Source organism: Benincasa hispida, chromosome 9 (assembly GCF_027475165.1).
Source record: "Benincasa hispida cultivar pf3 chromosome 9, pf3_genome.v1.1, whole genome shotgun sequence".
In the NCBI taxonomy this organism is placed as follows: Eukaryota; Viridiplantae; Streptophyta; class Magnoliopsida; order Cucurbitales; family Cucurbitaceae; genus Benincasa; species Benincasa hispida.
In genome coordinates, this window is record NC_143486.1 from 43,894,189 (window position 1) to 43,918,856 (window position 24,668).

The 24,668-nt window shown below is 35.7% G+C and overlaps 1 protein-coding gene across 1 annotated transcript; it reads right to left on the reverse strand.

Annotated features, from left to right (window-relative positions):
• Nucleotides 1-1,995: 1,995 nt before the first annotated feature.
• Nucleotides 1,996-22,557, reverse strand: LOC120085990 (nuclear receptor family 2 group C protein). The gene is made up of 3 exons (XM_039042359.2): nt 22,148-22,557; nt 11,727-11,807; nt 1,996-2,756 (listed from the first exon to the last, which is right to left on the reverse strand). The coding sequence occupies exons 1-3, from the start codon at nt 22,304-22,306 to the stop codon at nt 2,343-2,345; spliced, it is 654 nt and encodes a 217-aa protein (XP_038898287.1). The 5' UTR covers nt 22,307-22,557; the 3' UTR covers nt 1,996-2,342.
• Between the last annotated feature and the right edge of the window lie 2,111 nt (nt 22,558-24,668).

The following is a 24,668-nucleotide window of genomic DNA, read 5'->3' on the forward strand; positions in this document are numbered from 1 at the left end:
GACCAAGAAACTTAAAAGTCATTCAAATACAATTAATTGCAAATTGTAGAAAATAACACCTAGAAACTTGAAATTTAATTGCATACTAAATTATAAGTCAAAATGCAAAACTAGAAATGTAGAAAGTCTTCAAATTGCCTTAAATATCTCCTCTAGAAGGCGGCAAAGTAGTTATGCACATTTGACAATGTTTGACATCACATTTTCACATGCATTGCACACTTGACAGCATTTTCTTCACAAAATCTGCACACTTTTTTTTACCACCGTATCATCTTCCAAACTATAGGACTTTTCACGTGCCATCTTCATGTCATTCTCTTCTTAACTCATCGAACTAACATTATATAAAACTTTGGTCTCATTCATGTACCATAGATCATTTTGACTATTTCCATACAATGTGATCCTAATTCATATTATGACATGAGGAGTGGGGACGTCCTATGCAATGAGTTTGCATAAGATCAGGATCAAGAAATAAGTCACTCTTATGTCACTCAGTTTCCAAAGTACCCAACCTCATTCATGTATCATAGATCATTTTGACTATTTACTCGAACCCGATCCACTCTTATGTCCCACATAAAATTCAAGTACTCATACAATAGTCATAGGTCTTAGTTTATTGGATTTAGACTTTCATACAATTTATATATTTATAATAGAAAATGTTTATCATTTTACAAACTACGAGTTTTAGGACATAAAACTCAACACACTTAACAAGTCAAACTAAATAATAATTAATAAGAGAATTTTTTGTAGATAGAAAAAATGTCAAACTATTTACAGAAATAGCAAAAAGAATACTAATAGATATTGATGAACTTCTATCAATCTCTATTAATGATAGACTTGTATTAGTTTCTATCACTGATAGTATCAATGATAGACTTCTATCAGTTTCCATCACTGATAGTATCAATGATAGACTTCTATCAGTTTCCATCACTGATAGACACGAGTAGACTTTTATTAGCCTCTATCAATGATAGATTTCTATCCGTGATAGACTTGTATCAGTTTCTATCACTGATAGACGTTGATAGACTTCTATCTGCATCTATCCGTGATAGACAACTACCAACCACTAGCAATAACAAAATGATTAATTATTGATAGGCAATTGATAGTAGTTTATCACTGTCTATGATAGACAGTGATAGACTACTATCAATGCCTATCTGTGATTGATAGTAATAAGAATGTATATCACAACTGTCTCAAAGCAACAAAATTTTTATATTCAATGACAATATCTAGTGTATAGTTGATGGTAACAAAATTATTAACTAAATCATTACCTGTTGATAGATCATTGATAATAGTCTATCATCACTAATAGACAGTGATAAAAAACTATTATTGTATATCACAAATAGACTTATAGACAATTATTAATGTCTATCTGTGATAGATAACTATAGTATTCTATCACCTGATCCATCACTTGACCTTCAATTGTCTATATTTATCATTCTAATTACTATTTTAATACTAGCAACAAAACTACAAATAATTACTATTTATAATTTAGTCTTCCAACATCTATTATTGTCAATCTAATTAACATTTTTGAACTTAACAACAAAACTATAAATAGTGAAGAAGATTTATAATTAAACTAATTAACATGTTTGAACTAGCAATAAAACTAGAAGAAGAAAGAGGAGAAGAGGAAGGAGATGCCGGAAGATGGAGAAGGAGAAAATAATTAATTTTGCTATTTATGTAAATATTTTTCCTTATTTTTCAACTTTTGAAAATCTTTCTTATAATAATAATAATAAATAAAATAAAGAAAGGGACTTCCAATCCAAAATGGAAGGAGAAAAGCGATTTCCAGAAAGAAAATTTCTTAAAATCTAGGACCATAAATCCCTACTTCCAAAAAAAGAAAAAAGAAAAAAAAAAATGCATCTTCAAAAATGAGAGTTTTGCTGAGAAACTTGAAATAGTGGACTATGGGTTTTGACAATATGAGAGAGCAAATGAAACCTGAACCATATTCTATATTTTCTCATTCAGCAGATCCACACACTTTGCCAATCTACAGAGATAATATTCAGTTCTAAAAAAAGTGGGGAAACAAAGCACTGTTTGAAGCAGCATAATAAATGACAAAAACAACGGTATTGGCAACTTAAAGTTTTCTTTCTTTTTTTTTCTTTTTTTCTTCCTTTTTTTTCCCTTCCAGGTTCTGTTATAAAAGAAACCCTTTACAGATAGAAGACCTAACGAAATTTCCAACAAAGAAAGTAAACGCCATTGGTAGCCAGGAACTTGAGCATGTTTTCACAGGCTAATAAAACTTAGAAACGATTGACGATTCCCTGAAATCAGTAATGTGAATCATGTGCAGGACTGTCGGCATGCATGTCCATCGACGAATCATTAGAGCTGACTGAATTAGGGTCAGCGTTTTGATGCTGAAGAAAGTTGGGTTCATTGTTTCGAGTGACTCCATTTCCTCCCGACATCCCACTGTTTGGGTAGTGAGCTTCCTGAGCAATGTGATACTGTTGCAAACTCCGGCGAACAGGGCTAGACAGAGCATTTGAGAAGACTGAACTTTTGGAATGATTATCAGAGTGCTCGGTTCGACTTCCTTGTCCAGCAGTTGCTTGACCAGAAAGACCCGAGGCTGGAAAGCTTGAGTTTGTGAACTGCATCGTTGGTTGAGCATGTTGATGTTGGTGAACTGCTGGTCTAGGGGACATTGACGGTTCCTCTCCACAGTAATCCAACTCGTTCTGCAGAGTCAGACTAGAATTCAGAAAACTCATACAGCTAAAGATAAAATCAAGCAAAACCCCTCGCTAAATTCATTGAACCCTAGGCAAAATTACAGTTCTATTTTAAAAAAGCAAAACTTTAACACCCATTCAAGACATCTTTTATTAGTTGTGTCCCTCTATATTCCTCCATGAAGGGGGGTTGTTTTTAAGCAACCATAAGATTAGAACTTCTACTAGGTAAAGTAATACTGTTCTTTCAGAATTTTAACACTACTCATTTCTCAGAGTTGAGTTTCGGAAGAATAGGGTTTCGACTTCATACTTTCCTTTTGGTAATGGCCTTTGGGTTTCCCTTTTTGTGCTCGGCTTCAGATAAATTTGATTAAAATTCCCGTGTCTTGTGGCATATCCATCAAATATCCACGTATAAAAAGTTGAGGGGGAAAAACATAAAAGACACATGCAAATTTCATTTCGGACACATGTTTAACACTGATTCTTCCCTTTTAAGTAGAGCATCCATGATTCATAGATAGTAGCCTTAAAAACCAATAGGAAATACAGTGGGAGGCTTGCAAGAACATCCTTAGCCAATGTACTACACCCTTTAGAGTTCTATGATTCATACTCTCTTACATTTCCTTGGGGTTTTTTTTTAAAAAAAAAAAAAAAAAAAAAACGAAGCTTCTTAATGAATAAAGGAAAAGAGACTTATGTTCAACTCATACAAGCTCAATCTATGAGGGGGTGAAAGAACTAGTAAAAATAACAAAAGGAAAAAGAAAACAATCCAGCTAGATCCATGCAAGGGCAAGGAAAAAGAAATCCCTCTGAAAATTGGGGAGCTTCCATAAGGCAGCTCCCATATGAAAAAGCAGATTAAAGTCTTAGAGAACAACCAGCAAACAGAAAAACCATGCAATAAAATATGTTTCAACGAGAACTTAAGAAAACCATGAGAAACTGCAGCTCTTCTAGCCACACCCATGGAGCCAATTTTGCAATCACCTCTTAAGCAACCTCCATTATTAATACCAAAACCAACTAATGAAGCAACTTTTTCTTTAAAACGGAAACAGGCCATTTCATTAATATATTGTAACACAAGCCAAGGGAACCAACTTCAGCAATAATGCTAAAGCCAAGAACGCAAATGCCCCAGATCACTAGTCTTTGAAGAATTATAATACTACTGAGGTCATGCATGGCTTTTCTTTGATCCCCTACCAGCCACAAGCTTCTATAAGAGCCAAGAATTTTTCAGATACACGGATGGAGGGGAAGGAATCATGTCCAAATGTAGGTTAGAAGGAGAAGTCCCCTTTCCAGTCTCTTTTTTATCATCTACTTGAGAGATGCCATTGTTGATTAGAATCTTGTGATTATCTGCCATAGAGCGAGGGAGAAAAATTGTATATAAAATAGGACACCCACATCCTCTAGATATGCATCTTCTTCAGGAGTAACATTCTCATATCAATGTGATTAATTGGATCCTCCTTCCTAACTACTCAAACTAATAACAGACCTTATCCAAATCCTCTCAATCACACTAGAATTCATTTCAAATCCTTTAATCGAATTAATAATACCAAAGGATAAGTTAGGAAGCAAAAAAGGAGCATCTTTCTTCAGAAGATTTGAATTGAAAGACTCGCGATCTTGTTTCAAAATTTCCATAAAAGTTGGAGAATTTTTTTTGCAAAAGAACTCAAATAACTCGTGTATGTTTCTTCAAGTCTAAATTTGGAGTTTGCAAGTCTTCTAGAATTGAATTCACAACTCTTTTCACGAGTGTAGAAAAATAGTTAAGCTTTATTATATGATGAATTCTTCCTATCCATAACACTTGAGAATTCAGCCTAATTGTTCTCCAAAGGATGCTTTTCTTGAGCCTTGAAAGCCACCTTATCCTTCTCGTAATTGTTTAGCGAACATCCTTATTCTTCCCACAATAGTTCAATGTTTTTTTTAAAAAAAAAAAAGGAAACGAGCCTCTTCATTAAGGTAATGAAATGAGACAATATTAAGTGAGTGAAATAGTACAATGAAGAGACAAAACTGAATCCTAAGGATCAACGAGTGCATTAGGACATCTCAACTAGTTTGACACCTCCGTAGCACTCTCATCATATCCGTTACAAGCAAGACCATCCAAAAACTGGGATTCAAGATAAGATAGGATCCGTTACAAGCAACAAGAACAGAAACCAACAGAACAAAACTCATAAACTAAGTCCAACATAACTACAACAGCCAATCCTGTAAAAAAACAAAATTGATCGATAATACTAAGGTGAAGGGAAGATGAAAGCCTTCAAATTGAGGCTGATGTCTTGGATGGAGAAGTCTTTGAAGGTTTTAGCAAGAGAACAACATGGAGAAGCGTTGAGTTGAGCAGCCTCGAAGCGGGACATCCAAGGTGAAGCATTGTCATGAAAAAATGCGCTGATTTCTTTCAAACCACAATTCTGCTAGCAAAGCTTTCACTGCATTGGTCCATATCAATCTTGGTTTTTCTTTGAAAGTGGGGCCGATGAGAAGCTGTTCCATGTTAGCCTTGAATATATTACCAAAACTCCAACTAATATTGAAAAAATCAAATAAGAGATACCAACAGTTTTGAGCATATCGGCAGTTGAAGAAAAGGTGCTGTAGGTCTTCTGAATCTGCCAAACAAATGGGTCAAACATATGGAGAGAGGCAGTGAGAGAAGCTTCGATTGCAGTACAGCTGCACAGTTGAGGAGACCATTAAGCATAATCCAGATTGTGATGTTAATCCTCCTCAGGCTTTTGGTTTTCCATAGTGCAGAATCCAATCTTTTCCCAATAGGGGAAGCTTTAGAGAGATGGTTTACAAAGGATTTCACCGTGAAAATTCCATTATTTTCTAACTCCCAACTTCGCCTATCAGCAATTTGTGTAATTGATTTTGCTGCAACAACTCCAATTAGAGATTGAAATTCAATGCATTCTTCCTCCTTTAACAGCCTTCTGAAATTAATTGACCAAGAAGCGATTAAGGAATCTCAAGAATCGGAGACAGGACCATTAGGATTCGGGGATAAACTAAATAGTCTTGGAAATAGACTCTTTAAAAACAATTCTTGAATGAGGTATTCAACTCCAGGGATGAATCGAAAAAGAAATATTTATTGGTTCTACCTCCTATTTTTTATGAAGAGAATGAATCTTTTTATCGAAGGATCAGAAAAAAATGGGTCCGGACCTCCCCCGGGAATGATTTGTTTTGCCTCCTTTATGTCCTTCCCAAAAAAGTACCTTAATAACCTTTCCACAATTAGGGCTACCTTTTCCGGCATCAAGAAAATTGACATATTAATAAGTAGGGATATGAGAAAGGATGGACTTACAAAGAGTGGCACGGCCACCTCTAGAGAGGGTGTATCTCTACCATTTTTCCAATTTTCCTTGAATTTTTTCAACCACCGGAAGCCAAAAATTATCTTGTTTTGGAAAACCACCTAGAGGTAACCCAAGTACATAAAAGGGAGGTGAATAGCCTTGCAATTTAACTTGGACGCCACTGCATACAGCTTGCTGTCATCAATGTTGATACCACATAAAGCAGATTTTTCCCAATTAACCTTTTGCCCCGCGCACCACTCAAAGAAATCAATAGTCTTTCTTAAAGATTCTAATATTTCATCTTCATATTTACAAAAAATAAGGTATCATTGGCAAATTGAAGGATGGAGACATGAACTCTATCTTTCCCTACCACAAAACCTTCAAATTTGCCTTTTTCATGAACTCTGGCCAATAAAGAACTCAAAACCTCACTGACTAACAGAAAGAGAAAAGGTGAGAGAGGGTCCCCTTGTCTAATGCCCCTTGTAGCTTTGATTCTTCCCCTTGGTCTTCCATTAATAAAAATTGAAAATAATGGACCAGAAACGCATCCCATTATCCATGAAATCCATCTAGGATCAAAGTTTTTTCCAGCAAGAACTTTTTCGAGGACGACCCAATCAATCCGATCAAAGGCTTTTTCTAGATCAAGTTTAAGAATTCATCCTTTTTTTCTTCTTGGAACAATATTCCTCAACCACTTCGTTGGCTACAAGGATTGGATCTAGTATTTCTCTCTCCCCAATGAAATTGAAAGCACTCTATGTAGGAGCAATTATGCTTGGCATAAATATCTTTAAACGCTCGGCTAACATTTTCGCTATAATTTTGTAAGATATTGTGGTTAGACTGATTGGTCTAAAATCCCTTACAAAGATAGTGTCTTCCTTTTTTTAATCAAACAAATGAAGTTCTCCTTAATACAAGAATTTAATCTACCGTAGACATAAAAAATCTCAAAAAATTCCACAAAATTATCTTTGAAGTATTCTCAGAATTTTAGGAAAAAATCTGCCGTAAAACCATCTGGCTGGAAGCTTTATTCTTTCCAAACTTCAGAGCATTTCTGATTTCCACCTGGGTAAATCTAGCAACCAGCAAAGTGTTCTGGATTCAAGAGACAGTGGACCAATTCAGATTGAGGGGAAGAACTCTAATGCCTGGATCTTTAGAGTATAATGAAGCATAAAAGCCCAGAATGAAGTCTTCAACTTCCTTGAATGAATTTGTTGGTAGCCTTTGGTCATTAATCAATTCTGAAATCAGATTCCTCCTCTTCTTTGCTAAAAACTTAGAGTTTTCGTCTCCCAAACTCAACCAATTTAGTTTACTTTTATGTCTTAAATTCCTTTCATCCATACGATAAAGTGATAACAAATCAGCTTTCAAGAAAACTCTCATCACTAGTTCAATTGAACTGCTATAATCTTTTCACAAAATTCTCAGTCATATTAAGTTTATCACAAAGGCAAAGGGTAGAATAGTTTGATTGAAGATCATTAAATTCTGAATACTAACACCTTAAATATCATCTGCCAATTGACCAGTGAGAGAAGAATGTCCACGATCATTTAATTTTTTTTAATCCGGTTGACCTTCTTTGTTTAACGGTTAAAAAGGAGAAATGGGCAACTATTCATCTTCCAAAATTCCTGAGTCGAAGATAGTCCAAATAGTTAAAATCCTTATTTAAATCCAGATCAGAGGAAGTTAAGGACAAAAGTGAAGGCACGTACGAACAAAAACACTCTATCTGTAATTTCAATAAAAGCTGGAAATAAACAGCAAACATTTCCTCTAACTGCATTCCTTTAAGGCTGCCACAATGATAACCAATGGCTTCAAAACATCCACGAGTCCAAAAATCTAGAGGTAAGTCCGGAATTTCAACCCAACCCCCAAAACTGATAGGAAATGAAGGCCTACCATGCTTCTCAACAGCCCATCTTGAATTTTCTCGTGGAAAGATCCAAATTTCTTCTATTGTCCAATATCTCTAATAATCCTCATATCTTCCTTTCAAAGTAAGGATATTATCATCCATAAGATTGATCAAGTTCCACATCAAAGGATTTTTCTAATTCCAAAGTGACTTTTTTTTGTAATCATCATGTAAGAAACCATTATAGACCTCCTTTTTTTCTTTTCTTTTTTTTTTTCTTTTCCCTTTTTTGACAAGAAACAACACTTGTCATTGAATAAATGAAAAAAAAGACTAAAAAACCAAGCTTCCATAGAGAAGAGAAGAGAAGAGAAAAGAAAAAGAAAATATATGTACATATATACAAACAAGGGTATAAAAGAGATTTTCCTTTTCTATTGATAGTATAAAAGAGATTTTCCTTTTCTATTGATAGCATACAAAAAATGCTCCACAAAAGACGAAGGCAGCCTAAAGGAATAACCTCAAAATCAAGCAAAATAATACCAAACAAGTAATTACAAAAAGGACAGTAATTGAAGCGCACAATGAAACATGGAACCTAGCAAAGGACCAAAAATCGTTAGGATGATCCTTCATTCCTCCAAACGTTCTATAGTTCCTCTCTCCTCAAAGCCCCAACAAAATAGCACACACAACCATTGCCCAGAAAAATTTCCTCTCCTTTCTTTTGCCACATCAATGTAAAAATCTAAATCCATAATAATTTTTTGACAAATCCCATCAACACGATGTTTAATCAAAGCATCATGAATCATATCCCAAAATACAGTCCATCCCCATACCAATTAGAACCAATAAAAAGTTTCTCTTACCAAAAGAACTAATGGAAATACATTAAAAAGGCCAACCAAACAGATTCCACTTCTTCATTAATCTACAAATCCCAAATTCTCCATTAGCTTGTCTAAAAAATGATCTCGCATAGGATACTCCATAAGGTCAACTAAATCTTCTTCGAACCAAGCAAGTTGCCAACAATGGACAGAAATGGACAAGAAGCGACAACCAACCTTTTATTTGATCTGGAAAAAAAAAAAAAAAAATCCTTGTCTAATCTAATCAAAAAAGTAGGGAAAAAACCTTTTCCCCACACATCTACTTAACACATACCTCAGATGGGACACCGAACACCAAGAATTAACAATGAAAAAATGAGCTTTACAATAACCAAACAATTGATCAACAATGAAAACCAAAACATAAACGTGAGTGGACAGTATACGGCACCCTGGAAGCTCAAAAAATTGAGAACACAATGCCACAGGATGGTGAAGGGACCAAGTAGACAATGGACACCCTGAGGCTGCAAAACTTGAGCGACAGAGGCGGAGACTCTAAGCAATGTGTTGACATCAGTGAAAAATGTTGTGACAATGATGATGATGACGATGGCGGCTAAGAGGGCACACAACAACGCTGACGAATAATATGACTGACGGCTGAAGGCCAGTTAGGTTTCGAGTTGGGGGTTTTGGGGACTAACCGAGTGACAGCGAACGAACAGTAGCAACAACATCAAAGACGACTAGGTTGAGGTTGAAGAGAGGAGAAGAGATGTGAGGAGTTGATCAACTCCAAGTGTGCGGTTCTTGTATATTGCACAAATTTATGCCCCTTGTTAATTTATTAAGTTCTCGACAATGGGTCTTATTGTTAATTTGTTATGCAAAACTTAAGTCCCATATAGGTTGCAAGCCAAGCTCCCACTTTACAACTAGCTAGGCCCACAAAACACGTTGATGAACAATACCTCCTAAAACCTAATTTAGTGAAGTTAGCAAGCCTAGTCAATTCAAAACTTTGCCCACATACGAGGAAGCTGCTAATGACAAAGTGTCATCCATTGAAGATGCATTAAAGGGGCATAAATTTGTGCAATATACAAGAACTTAATAAACGAATATTGTAGCCTTTTATCTAAAAAAACCACCAAAACGATCTTCTACTAACATCAATAGTCTTCTATCATAGCCATTTTGTTGGTTTGGGCTCCTTGCATCCATCTGATGTTATATTTCTAAACCCTTCAGTAATTATGATATTGTTCATATTAGACCAACTGGGAGTCCTCTTTATAACCCTTTAGAGCTTGAAGGGATATCTCATCCCCTTGTTTGTTTTGATTAATCTGCATTAATATATTCTAAAGTTTCCTTTAAAAAAGTTCTTTTACAAGACACAAACTTCTTATTGATATAATAAAAAGATATCACAAATGTTCAAAGAAATTCCTGAACGAATGAAATAAAGCAAAGAAAAAAAACAAAGAAAGGCTACAACTCTAGGAAGGGGAACACAAACTTCTTATTGATATAATAAAAAGATACCACAAATGTTCAAAGAAATTCCTGAAGGAATGAAATAAAGCAAAGAAAAAAAAAAACAAAGTAAGGCTACAACTCTAGGAAGGAGAAACAAAAGCAATCTAAATCATACAAAGATTGCTTGGAGAATAATGAATACACAAATTACAAAGAGGACATCACTTTGAAGCTGAAAAGAATTCAGTTAGTGATATATAATTAAATTGGCCTTTACCCACCAGCTTAGGCTTTTGGGTCAATTGGTGATTTAAGATTTTTCTTTTCTACTTAATTGACCCAAAAGCTTAAGCGAGTGGGTAAAGGCAAATTTAATCATATATCATTAACAAATTCATTTGAGAAAAATACATCTAATTTGGGAGGATGTGAACCAAAAAGGGAGCTTACCTCAGTGGTCACGGGATTGAACTTAAGTATCCAGGCGACCAGAGTTCGATTCCTAGAACACAGGTTTGTTTTTTTAAAAAAACTTGGGAGTAAAGCGGATCATCAAATAGTTTATGACATTTTTGGTCTACATTCTCTAAATTGTGTTAGACTTATGTTATCAATTCTAGTTGAGGTGCCTTTTAGTTATTTTCTATTCAAGTTCTATTGAGCTTCTAAAGGGAGGATGTGATTTTTTTCTATAAGAAACTAGATTACACGTTAACAAAAAAGTGGGAAAAGCTTAAGGGCTGGGGAAAAGGGAGGATGTAATAGAAGAACCTTTGAAGATACGTCCCTGCTCTTTGTTAATAGTTGTAATATTGTACAAATTAGTTCCTCTTTATGGACTCCTAGACACAAGGTTCCTTTTTTGTAATCAGTGTTGCTCAAATCCTCTACAATTGGGGGGCTTTGTTAGTTCTTTTGAGAAGGGGCTTCTAGCCTCTCAGCCCTAAGCTGTTCCTTTTGTGATTAATACATCACTTTCTGTTTCTTGTCAAACAAACAAACAAAAAGTTTCCAGTCTTGTTTAAAGAAAACTTTAAATATATGTTAAATTACCGATTAACCCAAAAGCATAAGCTGATGGCTAGAGGTGAATTTAATATAATATCAACACTCTAGCACTCCTCACTTGTGGATTTGAAATATGTAGAAGACTCAACAAGTGGGAATTAATATTAATTAGGGAAGAAATAACATTGTAGGGGTTTGAACACATGACCTCCTTCTCTGTTTTTTTTTTTTTCAAAAACACATATCTCAAAACCAATCGGTAATAAGAGGAGTAGTTCATATATCTTATAAACATAAGGAGGACCTTTGATTTTTTCAATGTGGGATCCTCGACATGAAGATAAACTAACTCAAATGTTCAAACAAAGACGAAAACAAAAGAAAAATGCAAACCAACCCGTATGTAATTCAGTACATCAGCGGTTGTCACTCTAGATCCACCTTCTTGTTGTCTAAACATCCACTGATAAAGCTTTTCCTGAAAACAGCATCAGGTAAGGTTACAAATGTTTATAAAGCAGATTAACGACCTAATTTGTATAGATATTATCACACTAACAAAACTAGAACTAAAGAAGACAATGCAATTTTGTAAATTCCTTTAAACAAGAAACAACCTTTTCATTGTAGATAAAAAGAAGCAAATGCTCAAGAATAAAACTCCCCAAAGGAAGAGAGAATAGTAAAGCAAATAAAACAAGGGAGATAAAACATCCCAATAAATCCAGAAGACATGGCCCATGATAAACCCAAACTAAAAAGAAAAGAAAATAAATAAGGCCATATAGCCACCAAGAGCCTCAAGACCAAATTTTGACGAGAGCACATCTCCACCAACAAAACAACAAACCAGCCTACGAATAAAAGTGCTAATCCCAGCACTTGGTCCGCACTAGTCCACTTACAACTAATAAGTAACTACGGGGATTCCCAATTGAGAAACATGAAAGAAGATATGAGGATATACAAAAAAACAGCTCAACAAGGAGTCTAAACCTACAAAAATGGGTTCCACTCCAGACGAATAACACCTACCTGATAATTACAAAAAATCTTAAAGAAGCAAAAACTCACAAAGAGGTGTTGAATCCAATATCCAAAGTTACTTCCAAGACCTCTCAAGGCTCAACCCCCTAAAAATTAAATTTTCTATTGCTTCTCTCAAGCCAAATACCCCATAAAAACGCATAGAAACAAGCATTCCAAAAAACTTTTCCCTTAGCTCATAAGGGAGGGAACAACACAACCTCCTCCATCAAATCTTTGTTCTGAGCCAAAGAAACCTCAAAGGACTCCAAATAGTGAACCCAAATGGATGGCAGGGATTGACATCTCCAAATGGTACAAGGCAGACCAAATAAGGGTAAAAAACATTATAGCCACTTAGACAAACATCTACGAACATTGAAGACTTTCATCTTTCACAATCAATCAACTTTGTTCTGATTTCTACATCTAAACAAAGATTTGTGGTCTACATCTAAACAAAGATTTGTCCACATGAAATAGGCTAAGCGTATGTTTCTCATCAATTACATCCCTTGAAGCATCAACAATTGCAATTCAATTTATCATAAAGATTCATTCTAGAAATTATTAACAAGTTTTTCCAACACCCCCTTTTTCAATCCCAATGTTAAACATTTTTTTAAAAAAAAATAATAATAACTTTTATTGAGAAAAAATGAAAGAATACACGAGCATACAAAAACCATGCACACAAAAAAGAGGGACTCCTATTACAAGAAAGGACTCCAACTATGCAAAATCACACCTATAGAATAATTACAAAAGGTCTTCAAAGTAGGGAAACATGAAAACGGATAAGGGACCAAAGTTCCCTATGATCCCTCTCCACTCCCCCTAAACACCCTATTGTTCCGCTCACCCCACAAAATCAATAAAACCGCACACACTCCAACAAGCCAAAGAAATCAACCTTTCTCACCAAATGGCGGATTGAGGAGGAACTACTCAATCATAGCACTGATATCTCTATGACAAACACTCATCATACCAACATTCCAAACGTCTGGAAAAAGGAATCCCAGATACCACTCACAAAGTCACAGTGTCAAAGAACATGGTCCAGGTCTTCCTCCATCTTCTGACAAAGAATACAACAAAAAGACCCAAAAAGCAAAGGCATCTTCCCGACAAGCCTGTCCAATGTATTAGCATGGCCGTAAAGAACCTGCCAAGTAAAGAACCTAACCTTTCTAGGGATATTAATCCTCCAAAGCACCGAAAAGACCGACTCACCTAAGGGTGAAGGATCAACCAAACAATGAAAGAAAGACTTGCATTAGATCTCTTCCAAAGGATTGGGGCTCCAAAATTTGACATCCCTTCTCCCCAACCTAAATGGCTCTATCAGAAAGAGAATACAGAACCCAAAAGAAAAGGAACAAGAGCTCCCATACCACACTAAAAATTGACAACAAAATGATTTTTGAGAGACGACAAGTGATACAATCGAGGAAACATAACACAAAAAGGTCTCTCCTCCACCCAATGATCTTCCCAAAAGTAAGTATTGCTCCCATCCCCCACCACACAACGAACCAAATGAATAAAAGAAGGGAGCTCTTTCGAAATATCTTTCCATAAACTCCGACGTGTACTTTAATCCCTTTAGACAACCACCCAAAAAAAATGAGGAAGCGATAGAATCACTTGAACCATAGGGAGCCTAAGAGAGTCTCTCTAAGTTAAATAAATCTTTGGAAAGTAGTAAAAACGGGGAGTTTTAATTGGTTTGGTTTGACAGGAAAACTAAATGCAAGATTTTAAAATGCGGAAAGTAAAATAGATTGAGAAAGAGAGAAAGCGAACATGAGATTACCTTCACCAATTAAGAGATCGTTGAGCTATCTATGGACCAATTCATTGATTAATCATGTAAATATTCATGGGTTATCTACTTCTCAAGACCAATCGAATGTACAGAAATTCAGACAAACTCCCTAAGGGAAACCAACATGATATTGATTCCTAAATTAACTAAGTAGTCACACAAGTCTATTTACTTAGCTAATCGCATTAAGCTCTTGGATTGATTAGTGTTAAATTGGTCAAATCTAACCTAACATATTTTCATTCCTTAGATTTCGTTATCTTTTGCTACCAAGTGATCCTAGAATCCTAGCAATCGAACCATAGCATAACTAAAACCTATTGCTACTCAAATTAAGCATGCTTCAGATGTAATTACGGATATCTAAAACATACATAGCATGGGCGAACGAACATACAAGTATTAATGATTAAGTCGTCAATTTAATCTACCCGCATGCTCATTCTAGATATTCAAATGAGGAAGAGAAAAGAAGAAACAGAAAAACCCAAAAAGATACATCAAAATCTCATAAAATCCATAGAAAATGCCCAACAAACCTCAAATGACGTTTGGGCCTTCAACCATCCATTGATGCCAAAATATACAACATCCATTGAATCAAGCTTGGAGCTTTCAAAATTGGCTCTCTCCTCCTCTCTAACCTAGAAACTAAAATTCGCTTATATACAATCGCGGCAGCGCCGCAAGGGACAGCGTCATAGCGCTCATGGCCCTTGCCACAGTGCAGGACTCACACGCAACGGCGCTAACACACGGGCACCTTTCTCTTCCATCAAAATTTGGAGCGCTGCAGTGCTACACCGAAATTGATGCTTCTGGAAAAAGCGTTGGTCGTTGGCACTACTGCGCCTCCAAGGGCATTTTCATCACTTTTGCCCCTTTGAAGCCCAGTTGCTCATTCGCTCCTAATTGCTCCAAATTAGTCCTGAATGGCTCATAATGGTCGATTCTACCTTCTAGGTGCCCGAAACCTATAAAAACACTAAATAAATACATTAAACACACTAACAACTTAAGCAGAGCGAGATAGCACATTTTTTGGGCTATCATACCTTTAATCTCTTTAGACAACCACTCAAAAAAATGAGGGCCACGTTTACTTGCAATGATCCTACGCTACAGAGAATTGGGCTCACAGGAAAACTGCCATAACCATTTGACTAAAAGGGTTTTGTTATGCATACTAAGATTCCCAATTTCTAAACCCCCCAAGGAAACCAATCTCTCGATAATCTCCCACCCAATCAAGTGCAAACCTTCGCCTTTACCTTCATCAACCCCTTCCCAGAGGAAGTCACGCATCAACCTCTCCAAACCCTAACACACCTCGCATGGGGCCCTGAAAGGGAAAAGTAATAAATAGGAATACCACTTAAGACAGATATGATCCAGGTAAGTTTGTCTGCTTTAGGGGGGAAAACTACTAACATCACACCCAACCCACTCGGCCCATCTCCTAAGCTTTTACCCCTCTCAGTTGATTTCCATAAAACCACATTTCCGTCTATTGATGTTTATTCTTTTTGAAAGGGAAACAAGCCTTTATTATTCATTAAAAGAGAGTACAGGCTTGCTCCACAAACCATTTTAGTTGCATTCTTGAGAGGGGAAGGATCATACGAGCCTCCAAATCCTCAATGTAGAACTGACCGGATTCAGATCAAATACAAAAGAAATATCCATTCACTTTACAGCTTTCAACTTCCATGGAATGGCACTAATGGTAGTAAATTTCCAGAGGATGGCAGGGTAGGGGGAAGGCCACCGGAGAGTGGTCGGAGCGAGGAGGGAAGAGGGGAGAGAGGAGGGAGGAGAGAGAGTGGAGAGAGACTTACCTCGAGTAGTTTCCTCCCCTCTATTGATGTTGAACCCCAACATTTCCTTGAAAAAGGCAAGGATATGATTCAACAATAAGAACGAGCTCTTCTTACCAAAGCGAAAGAAGAGCGTATCATCAGCAAATTGAAGATGGGAAAGGGGAACCTTATCCACCCCCACCTTAAAGGCTCAATGACCTTGCCTTCGATGCACTTACTCACAATCCTACTTAGGACTATGGTACAAAGGATTTTCTCCCAGTTTTGTTTGGTTTTTTTTCCAGATCTCAACTTTGTCACTATGAAAACGAGAAGTTGTTGCATTTGAAACATCTTCTACAGTATTTAGGGTGATAATGGCATAATTTTTATGGAAGAGATGGAAAATAACATGTTCCTATTTCAATTCCTCTTCTTTGTAGGTTGGTATGTGCTATGGTTGAATTACTTCATCTTCCCGTTCATGGCTCCTTTCAAAAAGAAATTTAAGGATGATTTCAATGTCATTCACTAGTCCAAATATAAATCATCTTCTGACTGACATTTTGAATGCTCTATTTGGCCTTCCACGGGAGGAAGAAAGACTGGGCAAGTTCCTGCTAGCATCAATAAAATAAAAGGTTGAATGGTTTTAGGGAAATGATAAATGACAATGACTTTCTCCCAACTCTTCAGAACAAGATGCATCCAGACTCCAGAGTTCATAAGTTGAAAGTAGTAGAAAATTCTCAAGATCCTTTCTTCTTTTGGATATGAAAAGACAGTGATGTTATTGATCTGAATTTTCAGCCACTTTTTGTGACTTCTAGATTGTTAGCTCATTATGGATGATAAAGCATTATTGAAACAGAAGGATGAACTTCTAGATTTGGAGTTTGATGGTAAGTGGAGACAAAGTGGGAATTTTCACCTAAAATTTGAAAATTGGTCTCAAGAAGAGCCTTCTCGCCTGAAGCTAATTGAAGGATATGGTGGATGAATTTCTTTGAAAAATTTTCTTTTGCCTTATTGGAAAAGATCTTGCTTTGAAGCTATTGGCCAACATTAAGGATAGGTTCACATTTCTTCCAATACCTCAATTTCGTTGACTATCACATGACTAAAATTGAAGTTAAAAATTTGTGGGTTTATAATTTATTTCACCTGAAGTTGAGATTTTTTATGCAAAGTTTGGTGATTTTTCTCTTCTTTTTGGTGTTATATCTTCATTAGATCCTCCAAATATTATTCAAGGTGATTTATCTGCTTCACATTTTTTAAAACCCTATGGATTTAAAAAGGATAAATCAGGTCATAGAAGATGAAGGGTTCAATTTGTTCACTGCCAAGTATTTGAAGGATGTTACTTTTCATTGATAAAATGAAAAGAGACAAATGCTCAAAGATACAATAATCTTCAAGAGGATAGAAAAATACAGAGAAACAAAAGGAGTAAAAATACTATTGAGATACAAAGAGGAGAAGATATCAAAAAGCTAACTCTTAAAACTTAACAAACCAGCTCCAAAAAGGAAAGCAAAACTAGAGAGCACATAAATTGAAAAGCCAAAGCTGACAAAAGTCTGATGAGCGAACGAGGTAAGATGTCCAATAAGGCCAGAAGTGCAAGGCTCAAACCACAAAACAAACCAACTTTTAAACTGTCGGTTCCAAGAATACAACTACTAGGAGAAAAAACGCAACTTTCTTAAGGACAAAACAATAAGGCTTGGGCACATAAACACGAGAAATCCACAAAAATAGTTCAGTTTTTTTTTTTAAAAAAAAAAAAGGAAACGAGCATCTTCATTGAGATAATGAAATGAGACAATACATAGTGAACAATAATACAATGAAGAGACAAATCTAAAATGAAAGGATGAATGAGTGTACCCGAACATCTCAACTAGGTTGACACACCTTTAGAACTCGTCATTTCCAATAAAGTAAAGAACTAACCAAGACCAAGGTTCCAAGAACAACTAGGAACCAGTACAAAGCCAGTACAAAGCCAAAATCAAAACAATATAAGAGCTTGAACTAATACAGGATAACTACAACTGAGTACAACCAGCAATAAAAAGACTATACAAGACTTCAATGGAGGGAAGATGAAGGCCTTCCAATTAAGACTGATGTCTTGGATGAGAAATCTTCAAAGGCTTTGGAAAGGGAACACAAAAATAGTTCAATTCCTAGACAAAACCACCAAGCTATGCTTTAGCTGAAGGAGAACGAGGAGGAATTGATTCCATCCGAAAACCACATCTTTCAATCAAAGCGGAGAACTTGGCTGGAATTAAGCATGACAATTCGGCTTGAAATTTTCACCCTTGATGTTCTTTTATCTCCTAATCCAGCTTTTCAGCACAATGACCAGCCAACAAGTGGTGAAGATATGGATTTTATACAGCCTGCTGATTTGAATTCCAGTGTTCTACATGCTTCTATTAATGAGTTTGTTGCATCAAATGAGGTTTTTGATAATTTGCCAGCCAAACAGTCTTTGTCAAACAAGCAATCTCAACCTTTAATTCCCAATGCCCCTCGGGTTTCCATAGTTTCTCATAAGGTTGAACCATTTCCTCTTTTTCATGCACAAAATAGGGTTCCCTCTCTACTTCATGAAAACTTGGATTTTAATGTTGATATTTTGGAAGAATCTTGTGTAAGATTGTCAGTGTCTTTGAAGCAAGAGATATTGTCACGAGACCATGAGTCGAATCAACAAGCATTTTGTTCCTCTCAATCCTTCCATCAGCCTGTTCTAACGTTAACTTGATTGTAGGCGTTATTAGCTCTCCTCCTATGGAAGTTATTCCTTCTACATTACATGTACTCACGTTGTTTATTCCAAAGGAGATTCTAAAATTAGTACGAGTAATTTGGAGCCTAAAGCTTTTTTGGAGTGTTTGAAGATCTTTATATGGTGGACTCATTTACTAAGCTTTTACGGCATTATTTAAGGATGATGTCCAAGATTCAACCATTACTCTCAGATATAATGCTTTCCCAGTTCCTCCAAAGTTTTCATCTTTAATTAAGGTTTGTGGAATACAACTCAAAGAGATTCATCCTTTATCCCCTTTAGTAAGATCTAAGAGGTTGTGGCAATTTGATGACTAGTCAGAGTTGGAATGTTTTCTTCAATCACTAAAGATCTTGGGGGGTCATTCCAAAGGGTGTCTTTTTTTTTAATAGACAAGACTTTCATTGAGATAAAAGTGAAAGAATATAAAGGCATACAAAAAACCAAGTCAACAAAAGAGAGAGAGGAATCCCTCCAAAGGAAGAGACTCCAACTATGCAAAATAAAACCTATAGAATAGTTATAAAGGTCACTGAAATTGAAGCCTAGAGAGAAACATGATATCTAACAAGGGATCAAACATCAAAAGAGTCCCACACTTACCTCTTAAACACCCTGTTATTACATTCTCCCAACAAGACCCAAAGAACAACACACACCCTAGCCATCCATAAAAAGTAACCATGCAAGACTTGTCAAGTAAAAAACTTCACTTTTCTCAAGATCTTAATCCTCCAAGGTATTGAAAAGACTGACTGACCTAGGGGAGATGGGTCAAACAAACAACGAGAAAAAGAATTGCACGAGAATCCTCCAAAGGATTGGGATTCCAGACCCTTAAATCCCTTCTCCCACACCTAAAAGAGTGGCGCTCAAGCAAAGACAAGAAAAAAGGCCACAGAGCCACTTCCTTATCAGAAAGAGAACGACTAAACCCAAAATAAAACAAACAAGAGCTCCCATACCAAACCAAGAAATAAGACACAAGACAGTTGTTAAGAGAAGATAAATGGTAAAGATGAGAAAATAGAGAGTTAAGGGGTCTACCCCCTGATCTTCTCAAAAATTCATGTCATTCTCTCCCCCCACCACATAATGGACCAAGTGAACAAAAGATGGGAGCTTCTTAGAAATATTCTTCCACAAAATGTGGTTGGTGCCTTTAACCTCCTTTTCATCAACAATTTAAATGGATGGGGTCCATGTTTACTAGCAATGATCCTATGCCAAAGGGAATTAGAATCAAGGTGGAACTTCTCCAACCATTTGGCTAACAAAACCTTAAATTCCTAATTTGTAGCCACCACCCCAAAATCAGCATCACAATGATCTCCCACCTAACCAGATGGGACCCGACCCCTTACCTTTTCCTTCCTCCTCACCTTCCAAAAGGAAATTCCACATCATCCTCTCCAAAAGCTTGCAAACCTCCCTCAGAGCTCTGAAGAGAGAAAAATAATAAACTACAATGCCACTCAACACAGACCTGATTAAGGTAAGTCTACCAGCTTTAGAAAAGAAACCTTTCTTCCAAGAGGCAAGTCTTCATTTTACTTTATCCACTGCCTGATTCCAAAAAGATAAGGACTTAGGATTACTTCTCAGAAGAAGACCAACATAGGATGCAAGGAGGCAACCAACGCCACAACCCACCATCTCCGCCCACCTCTTAAGCTTTTCGGCCTCACAGTTGAGCCACATAACACAACATTTGCTCCTATTGATCTCAACCTAGACATATCTTTAGAAAAGCCTAAGGTGTGGTTTAAGATTAAGAAAGAATCCTCTTTACCAAAGCAGAAAAACATCAAATCATCGGCAAATTGAAGGTGGGATAAGGCCACCCTGTCCTTCCCCACCTTGAAGGGCTCAAAAATATTACCATCAACACAGTTATAAACGAATCTACGAAGGACATCCACCACCAGAAGGAATAGAAAGAGGGATAGAGGGTCTCCCTGTCTAAGACCTCTTGAGGCCACCACTTTACTCGAATAATGTTGTCATACTCTTGTTCCTTCTCATTCAATATCTTGTAATGCTTCTCAATCATTAGCCAAAGCCTTCAAAATATTGATCTGAAGAACCTTGGCATTGAGAATGTCAAAGGTAGAAAAGTAAGAGAGAAAAGCTATAGGAAATCCATTTATGTTCTCTTAATTTGATCCTCTCATAACAAAAAGCCAAACAAGTTCATCAACTATGGTTTTTTCCTGGTATTCCTATGATATTCAATCCCATTGTCTTTGGTTGTTTGACTTATCTTTTTTTTCCCTTATAAGAAACGACCTTTCATTGATTGTTTGTATCTTCCTAAAGTACTTCCATTAAAAGGACTAGAATCACCGTCACACAGAAAGACAAAAAATAACCAAACCAGAAAAAATCCAATGCACAAAATACTAAGTTCAATTTTTTGTAGGGTTTCTAAGAAAGTTGAGAATATGGTTTTAAAAACTATAAAATGTTTGTTTTTCTTAGGTAAAAGAAACATTTCATTGGAAAATGAAATTAGGAGAGAACCCTAAACACCAAAAGGTGATCACATGAGCGAGCACCAATTACTGACGAGAAAAGATAAGCTAAACTGAATGAAAAGGTGCTTTGTTTTATACCAAGAAAAAGCAGTAGACAACCAATGCCATAAAACGATTAAAAGAGGAAAAAAAGTCAAACTATTATCCCCCATAAGTTCGTTGATCAGGAGATGTCAATTCACCCATTCAACTATAAGCATTAGTAGTAGCAATTATCCCCCATAAGTTTTCTAAACAGACCTTGATTTTTCTTTACATGAAATCAAAGTTTGGTTTTATTTCACATTATATAATCATCCAACAATGTCTTGCTCTTGCATCCATAAGAGTGTATACAATAGCATCCCTGTTCTGCTAGCCTAACCATCAAACATCCTTAAAAACAAAGGATAAATGCAAAACATTCAAATTTGAAATAAAAGGACAGCATAGAACATTCGATTCTAGCCATCCCTTTAGCAAAGTTAATCATAAACAGACCCCCTCATCGCAATGCACAAGCGATATAAATTCTCCATCGAGAATCAAATTGTACAAGGCAGAACAAATAACGATAAAAAAAAATTAGTGTAGCCAAATAGACAGACAAATACGGGCATTCTATACTTCCATCGTATTTCACGATTTAAATTATATAAATTCTCAGACTGCATGAAACCCAGAATCGTCAAAACAATAACTCATAACAAATAGAGATGGAAGAACGAACAACCAAAAACCACGTCTAAAAAAATCAATTTCATGCACACAAAAGAAAACATAAAATCGTGATAAAATCCAAAAGGGGGAAAGGAGGGGACAGATGAAATTCCACACCATGGCGTGACGTTCTCCGGCCTGGAAAGAAAGCTTCTGGTGGTTCATAGCCTGGGTGTAAAGCTGGGAGAGAGAGTTGGCCGCACTGCAAAAAGAGGCGTACATGGTCCGATCTACCTCGTCGAGGCTGGTAGCGATAGATTTCCGCTTCTTGGCCATGATGAAGGGATTAATCCTCTTCTCCGATGAGTGAGGGCTCTGATTCCGGCGGGGTGAGACGGATTCTTCTCTCTCACAGTGAAGAAGATTTTGGGAGAATTGGGATTAGGGGCAGGCCGAAGGGGGACTGATGAGAGACTCGGGAGGCTTGCATTCCTATAGAAGGGAGTTGTCAGGTTGAGTGGAGGAAAAGGACTTATGGTAGCTATCGTGGCAATGCCATACATATGATTATTTCTTTAAAATCTATCATCTATAATCTATATAATCCATATAAATTATTATGGAATGTATTAAGAAAATGTTTATTAGGGAAGAAAATCAAAATATATTTAGAAAAAAAAATCTAAAAAAATTATTTTAAATGATAAACTGCTAAAAATATTTATCAAGATTATGATACTTTGCTATTGTAAATATTTTTGTTCATTTTTCTCCATTTGAAATTAGTCCCAAAATCTATATATAAATAGAGCTATTGAAAAAAATATTTACTTTTTCTCTTTTCCTCCTATATTTTCAGTAAATGTGTATTTTACCATTCAATCTTTGAGACGTCATTATTCGAATTTCAGTGGTCGTTAGGTAGGGGTGGTCATTCAAACGGCAAAAAACCGAACCATTTCTAAAAACCAAACTGAAAACTCAGTGAAACCGAAAAATGTGGTTTAATCCGGTTTGAAGAAATTTTGAAACCAAATTAATTCGGTTCAATTCGGTTTCACTTTCGAAACCGAATTTGAAACTGAACCGAACCGTTTTTAACTAATATATATATATATATATATATAAAGTAAAACCGAATTTAAAATCGAACCACTTTTATTTCAAAGAACAAAACCGAATTTAAAACCAAACCGAATCGACCCATTTTTTAATTAAAAAATAATATAACATGGATTTTTTAAAATGCCAAAACCGAATTTAAAATCGAACCGCATATATGTGGTTCGATTTGTCAAATCGAATCGAACTGAACCGTTTCCACCCCTATCGCTAGAAGATGTTAAGACAGTAGACATGACTTTTTGGATTAAGGTCGTTACATATTAAATCGTTGCAATCATTCATATATGGATGGATTCTAGGAAAATGCACACATGTTTATCATGGGAAGTCATAGAAAATACATACGAGCTAACTCTTATTTTATTATGATTAATTACGACAACTACAAATCCTGCATCATCTATAACATAGGATTAAGCAATCAATAAAACTGAGACATCAATTCAATTGATGAAACCTATACATAATAAAAACAAGACGAATACTTGATTAGACTATTGAAATTATATAAAAGTTCAAAGCCTCACTCACAATCTTACAATTGAACTTAAATCGACTCTTGAATTAGAACATGAACTCTAGTGAATCATCAAAACAATATGACTAAAAATCTTCATGGAATAAATTTGTAAAAAAGTGAAACATGAAATGAGGAAAAAACCTCGGAAGACTACCTAAAAACTGTGCAAAAGACCAACTATGAGATGCCTTAAAATCTTTTTTATATATATATATAATATTTCAAATGATAAAATTGTTGAAAATATTTACAAGATATAGTAAATTTTTCGAATTATTAATGATAGATGTTGATAGACACTGATAGACTTCTATCAACGTCTACCATTGATAGTTCTAAAATTTTATCATATTTTATAAATAATTTAGTTTATTTTTCTATATTTAAAAATAACCCTAAAAAATGTCTTAAAATCAGATACAAAAAGATGCATAGATAAAAATTATCAAGGTAACATCGAAACACTACCTTATTATCCTTGATTAAAAGAAAAAAAAATTGGACGTGCGTGCATATTTTGTTCCCAGTCAAGATGTTGTCGACTTGAAAGTTTTGGCTTAAGTAATGTATGCAACCGCGCTTTGATGCCTTAATTAGCGTTCAAACGCTTCCTCCTTATATTTTTTTGGCTTGGACTTCTATTTGCATGACTCAGTTGCTCGATTTCGATCCAATTAATTTCATTTAATCTTGATTCTTCTAAAATGCGATAAACAGCTCTGAATTGCTCGATCTCTAGAAAATAAACAATAAAGTGCATAGTAGTAACAAAACTAGCCTAAATTGAAGACATAAAATAACACTTGGAAGGTGCTATTAATTATTTTCAATGAAACCTAGTAAACAAAGTTCATTTTTCCCTTCTTCAAGAAACTTTCTATTTGTTCACACGAGGTTTCAGGATAAACGTATTCATGGAGTTGAACTTGTATTTATGTTGATTTATATAGATGTGTTTCGATCTCTAATATTTAATATTCTAATTCTTTCTGTAGAATGTGTATGCTTGGTTTGAAAAAGTAGAGCGTGTGGATGTTCTTTGTTGATGCCATG